General features: G+C 38.8%; 1 protein-coding gene across 1 annotated transcript in view; it reads right to left on the reverse strand.

The window, feature by feature from the left end:
• PREX2 (phosphatidylinositol-3,4,5-trisphosphate-dependent Rac exchange factor 2) overlaps positions 1–7,106 on the reverse strand; it is a 187,005-nt gene that overhangs the window by 82,106 nt on the left and 97,793 nt on the right. The window contains 2 exon segments of the mRNA XM_009335042.1: positions 2,930–3,066; positions 5,318–5,403. Coding sequence (XP_009333317.1) covers positions 2,930–3,066; positions 5,318–5,403 — 223 coding nt within the window.

Genomic DNA, 7,106 nt, shown 5'->3' on the forward strand with positions numbered 1-7,106 from the left:
GGGGGGGAGGGGGAGAGAGGAACAAAACCCAGGAAGGAAAAAAAAACAAGAGGTGATGCAACCGCTCACCGCCTGCTGCCTGATGCCCTGTCAGTCCCTGAGCAGCGATCGCTGCCCCCCAGCCAACTCCCCCCAGCTTATATACTGAGCATGATGTCACACGGTATGGAATATCCCTTTGGCCAGTTTGGGTCAGCTGTCCTGGCAGCTGTGCACCTCCTCGCTGGCAGAGTATGGGAAGCTGAAAAGTCCTTGACTAGTGTAAGCACAGCTTAGCAACAACTAAAACACCAGTGTGTTATCACATTATTCTCACGCTGAATCCAAAACACAGCACTGTACCAGCTACTAGGAAGAAAATTAACTCTATCCTGGCCAAAACCAGGACAGCCTTACATCTTGTTCTTCCCCTTCACTTACTCAGCCACATGCCCATCACATCCTTGTGGAAGGGCTTACCAAGCGTGGCATCTCCAGACTACTCTTCTCTTCCTCTTACACTTCAAAAGAAGCTTGACAGTCAGTTAATCACTCCCTCTTCAACAGCTACAGCAGAATAAATGACATGATTATGACTAATCTGAATTCATAGACTTCAAAAAGAAGTTTGTGGAAGAATTCAAAGTTAAGCAAGGATAGCAGAAGTTTCAGCTGAACGTTACAAGTTTCACGCAAAATGCCAAGTACATCCGATTATGCTTTGCTAACATACAATATTCAGCCGCTACCTTTACCCATTAATCATAGATAACAATTTTTGTATGATCAAGTTACTATTTCTCTCTAGGTTTCCTAGATTCATCCATGCCTTACTTTTCACTCAATGGCACTGAAATATTTTAATAAGGAAGCTTAACTTTCAGAGCTCTCTGTTGATTGTCGGAAGACACCTGTGCACAAGCTGATCGACAGAAACACTTCTGAAATCCACACTTCTTTGCAGGTATACCTGAAAGCTTGCTGCTTATTTATGGAGTCTTACAGGTCTGCTTGGCAGCATTAAGACTGCCATGCCAATCTCTAACAGGAGATTTACATTATGTCAAAGGGTTCCTTCATTATTTGAACTTAATATGGCCTAATGGAAGGACTAACTACTTAAACGGGAAGTCCCTCTTTCAAAAGTTAACACAGGATGTAATGCAACATGATTTGGAGCAATGTTCTCCAAAAGCACTACAGAGGCACAAACTAAACATAAATCTGTCACACCATGATTAGTATCACTGCAAAGAAATTGTACGTAATTCGAAGAAGTAAAATGTGCTTTCAATTTTCTTTATCCAGACAAGACAGAAAGAATATAAACATTGTCCAACAGAAGTTACGCAGTTATTCACACTGCAAGAACCTGAAATGAAACTTCACACTCCAGGCAAGCAGGGAGACTCCTCACCCTGAGAAGTGGAATATACAGGAAACAGAAAGAGATCCCCTTTCAATTATGCAATTGCCAACCACAGGAGAGACTGCAATATTCGTGCTAATTAAATGATAGGCTAATGCACTGTACTTAGAAAATAGGAGAAATCCATAGTCATCTTCCAAATAATTAAAACCCCAAATTTCTGAATAGGAAATGAAATTTTAGCCGTCTTGACACCAGTGGGAATACTGCCATTTATTTCAGTCTAGACAGTTCTCCCATAGCATTTGATAGCACTACATTCTAAATGAAGTTTTTCTTGTCAGTCTGGGGGATTTTAGTTATTTGTGATTTGCCGAATTATGATCAGCTACTTTTTTAGATTGAAATAAATACTCTGTATAGGAAAAACAGTTATGTACTCCAACATATTACACAAGTGGATTAAAAAAACAGTAATTTTGCATGTCAAGGCATTCACGCCAGCCTACGTTAATCAATCCTCTTTGGACGTCAGTAATCTCTATAGGAACTCCACACTTACACACAGAGAGAACACACCTGCTATAAAGGATTTAATTTATCTTTTATTCTAGCCAGTTTTGCTACTAGTGCACAAAGCACCCTCTCTTTCCTAGAGCACATCTTCCTTTAAAGAATAGGTGAGCTTGATCTTGATATGCTATGTAACAACTTCAATTCTGTATTAGAGTTTGAACACAAACATCCAGACAAACATTTTCATAAAGACTGTATTTGCATGACACAGTTGTAACTAACTCGTACTTATAATTCTTATCTCATAGCTGTGCAGTAGGTGTGGGAGAAGGATTTTACTCTTGACATTAATTGGATTTTTCTTCTCAATTAATATGCACTGGAAGAGTTTGTGAAGTTAATTAATGATATTGGTTCACAGTTCATGAAAAATTTGCAAGGACTTGGAAAAATTATGTTATAGAATCCAGCTGGTTTTGGTTTTCTTCCTTAAATTTGTGTCTCGGAAGCCTTAGATTTTCTCCTATACTAATGTGAAAAAGATAACAAAAATTGCATGCTTATATTAAAAAAAGTGAAATTTTGAGTCCTTGAATGTATGTTTATTCCCAAGATTGGAATGCAATGGGAACACAGAGACTTTTATAGATGGAATATGTGCACTCTGCTCTCTACATGCTGAAGTGTTACAAAATTCTGGAAGAAGATCAGCTTTTTGCATTGCATTCTCATGCAGCTGAGCAGGCAGCGAGCTGTGTAAATCCTTCTCCATCATGATGAGAATATACCTCGTAACGCTTTCTGCTGAAAATACCATATTAAAAAAATTAGCTATAGCTTAGATTTCAATGTAGAAATTAAATAGACCTTGAACATCAGCAATATATTGAGCAATCTTCAGCTTTAATAATTCAACTGGCTTCCCTTCGCTTTTATTCAGCACTCCTTTCCCCTCATCACACTCAAACACAACAGATACGTGGACAGAGATACACACCACACTCTTTATTTTGACCAAAAAAAAAATTTAGAAGAAAATCTGCAAGGGTTCCAAGTGAGATGTACCTGCATTGGCCGCCTGTACTTCCTGCACGCCGTGACATGAGCAATAACACTTGCATGAGTCTCTTTGCTGACATTAATTCCATTCACTTTGATTATGCATTGGCCAGGGTGGAGACCTGCCGCAGCTGCCACTGTTCCTATAAAAAAAACCAACATAGTTAACAGACTTATTTTCCTAAACATGTCCTTTAAAGCTTACAGTCCAAAAGCTTCATTTTTTAATCAGAATCTGCTCTCACCAATTCTTACATACTTCCCCTGACCACCGGGTGCTTCTGCAGTCAGCTGGACTCCAAGAAAATGGAGTTCCCCAGCAGATGATTCCATAACAAGAGACCAGACTACTTTCTAAAGGCTATTTGCTTTATAAAGCAAATGTTGATTCATAGTGGAAAATGCGGAAAATTTGTCTTAAAGAAAAGGATTTTAAAAGGATAAAAAGGCTCGAGCTTGAAACTCACTAATTATAATTTAGACCATTTTTATTCTGAATTCTTTTATATGCCCCAAGCTTATGAGCTTCTTGACTACTTCAGGTGTCTCTATTTTACATACAAAACAGAAGCTTTTTGACAATTCGTAAAGAAGTATCAGAGCATACTAAAGTTTCTCATCAAACATTGTGCAAAATATCCAAATCCAAAGACATTTCCAAGGATTTTGTTCTCATTTTAATCTTTTTACCAACTCAATTCTAACAGAGTGCCTTACAGCTTTAATCAAAATACCCAAAGATAATCAAGTAGGAGATCTCAAATTTAATTATTTGGGGGGGGGGAGGGAACGCAAAACAAAACATTCTCTTTGAGCAATATAAAATATATGGTTCAGCAATTTATTTTCACAATGGAATAACCACCTTGGGAAAATCTTCTATCCATTGAATAGGTGCTACAAAAATAGCGGCTGTCTCCAGGTCTTTTCAGTGTGATTCAAGCCCACTCCTGAAAGACAGCCTGCTGGAGTATGACCTTAGTTCCAGCTACCTGAACATTCGCCTCCTTATGTCTCTCTTGATACTGCCACAAAAGGTGCCAGGGAAGTCAAAATCTATTGCCTGGAGACTGCAAGGCTGAGCTGCAGAAGCTAGCTGCTATGAAAGAAAAGGCTAGACTGAATCTGCAGGGCTGACAAATAGAAAAGCTACGTCATGACTTGTCAGCTGAGCATATTTGACAAGGAAATAACTTCAAGAATATACCTGGATTTCCCTCATTTTAGGTACTATCAGGTTAGATGATAGCTGCATTTTAAATCTACTATCAAAGAAAGTCTTTGGAAATTACACCATTACCATTTGTGGTATTGCAATCCCCCAAAAAAAGGATTTAAAAATAAACATTTAAATAGGCCTTATTAAATATCTCTCCTTCAAAAAACCCAAGGTCCCAATTCAGCAAAGTATTTAAGCATATGCTTAAAATCTTTCAGGTTTAGCGAACCACACAAGCAAGCACTTACATACTGTTGAGGCTAATTGGAATAAAGTATGTGCTTAATGAATAAGGATAGGCAGTTGAATTGAGATCCAGGTGCAGAAATAATTATCACATCAGCTCAACAGCCTGTAGTTTATTAGACCTTCTCTTGAAAATCTAATTTCTGGCACCACAGCCTAGAAAAAACAGTCATCGAGCTCTGTTGAAATCCGGCTGCTTTGCAGATCAGTTCACTTTAAATTCCTCAATTACAAAGGGAGGAGGGGGGAAGAAGGACACAACTGCCCCACGATAGCTGAAAATACAGTGTTAGTTGGCTCTACCATTAACAACATGCGACAGCAACAAAGAATGCTTCAACTTCTTTTATCGCCAGTGCACCAGACAAGAACATACTGAGTTAGGGATGGCAAACATTTGACAATCACATCACAAAATGGACAAAACAGTATTTAGAGGAAACATCTGCAGTTACTAAGACAGACTAGGTCACTAGCACCCTTGAAAAGATTTGTGAAAAGTGTATTTTCTGTAAAATGTTTTCAGAGCATTGCAGAACCACATGGCCACCTAACAACGCTCAGGAAGTGAGTGGTTCCCAATACCCACTCACTGGAAAACGTGATTTTGCATCCATCAGCTATTCCCTAGTCTGTAAAGAATGCATGGCCTTCACTTAACCTCCCTACATCCGTATAAATATAAAGCAAAAAAAAAAAAAAAAAAAAAAAGCCAGAGAATCTAACCAAAGCTTACAAAATATAAGAACACAAAATAATCTTATTTGGTTTTATTTAATATTGTTTGTTACTTTGGGGGGGGGGGGGTTCTTTGGGGGGGGGGGGGAATCTAAGCTGAATCACTGGACCTAATTTTGATTTATCTCAGCCACGCCATTTAGATATTAAATGTACATTTACCACTACTGTTGACAGCTCTTACGGCTTACCTCTCCCAACAGCATGGACAACTGATGGGCCAAAGCCCCGAATTTGGAATCCGAGCCCATCTGCAGAGTCAGGAATCTTCACTGTCCTGATACAAGCAAAGATTCAATATGAATGCAGCAAAAGGTAGCATTTTGTCATTGAAGATAAAAGTGGACAGCAGTAAGTAGGTTACAAGGGTGTAAGACTCCACACTTTCATTCAATTCAGTTTCAGATTCAGCACCATTCACATTCCAGATACTTTGCACCACTGACATCAGAAATAAGAGCAAGCTGAGATACTGAAACCAATCAGAGGAAGGCAATACTATTTCACAGGGAAATTCAGCATGCCGATTACAACAAAAGCACCACCATAGCTTTAAAATTCCTCCCAAAGGGACGACTGGGTAAGTTGCCACAGCACAGCAACACTGAAAGCCTTGGGAAGGCAAGCAGTCTCTCAGCCAAGAGGACAGAGCCTGGACATCACAGATCATGGCAGGCCTTGTCAGATGAGCTGCAGAAGACTGCAGAGACTAGATCCGTATTACAATTTGTTAACATCTAAGTGTCTACTTGGTGAGTTTTATTGAAAAAATATTTTGTTGCAGTTTTCCTGAGCAGCTATGCAAAGTACTGAGTTTTGTAAAGCAAGAATCACCTACTACTGTTCATATAACTTGTAAGCACATCGTGCTACGCTCCCGCTTGGTCTAAGCGCAACAGTAATAGACCTACTGACAAACATAACCAACAAAACCACAGTTCTGAGAATCAAAATTCACATCTACTCCTTAAAATGAAGCCCTGAGCTCGCCCAAAGTAAGCTAGCGTATCCACATGATAGCAGCTCGGGTTCCAGAAAAAGCAACACAGCTGCATTAGCCCTTATCAGAGCTAGTTAGGTCATGTGTAACAGTGCACCGATTTAACTTTGCAGCCTTTACTTCCAGAGCCAGCTCCGTTATTATTTAAGGGATCTTTGCCCCGAGCTCCATTTGCCAGTGCAAAAGCAGACAAATTCAAATTGATGCTGAAAGGTGATTTTAAAATACATTCGGACTGTAATAAACTTGATTTACAGGTGGTTTTGAATAATATCATTGCATCATTTCTTATACTTTCATTTTTTTCTGGTACACATAATGCTTAGCATTTGGAGATGATTATCAGCAGAAGTGAGATCCAAAACCTACTGAAGACTATATATTTTAAAAAAATATTAGAATATTCTTGAGATTAATACATTTTCATTTGAAATGTTTTCATAAGTATAGCATAATTTAGTATACTTATATATTAACTAAGGTTGATACAATCTATATGGTTTCATTCTGAAAATGCTTTGTGAACTTGCTAATGAGCTATGAAAGACCATCATTGGCAGTTTAAGCTAGGAATTTAGGAGAGAACTGTCTCTTCTGCCAACACAGTTGTGCTAGCAGCAGCTCCTGGCAAAAAGCAGGCGGCACTAGAAACAAATTCTTCAACTCCTCTGAACTCCTCATTCACTAGATCATCTCTGTCAACCTTGAAATCCACCCACATTTTCACCGGCAAGTTGTGTCAGCAATTAAACCAAGATCTACATTAAAGAAAGGCCAAGATATGCCGTTTATGCTTGCTACAACACTATCATCTATTGGTTTGGAGGATTTGTTTGTTTTTGTTTGCTGGTTTGGGGGTTTTTTTGGAGCATCAGTCCAGATGATCATCTTTATACCACATTTCTTTCTTTGCTCTTTTCCCCTTTCTGGGTGCCATTGTTATTTCTCAAGGCACCTTTGCTTATTAACACGAGAAATAC

Source organism: Pygoscelis adeliae, unplaced genomic scaffold (assembly GCF_000699105.1).
Source record: "Pygoscelis adeliae isolate BGI_AS28 unplaced genomic scaffold, ASM69910v1 Scaffold101, whole genome shotgun sequence".
NCBI lineage: Eukaryota > Metazoa > Chordata > Aves > Sphenisciformes > Spheniscidae > Pygoscelis > Pygoscelis adeliae.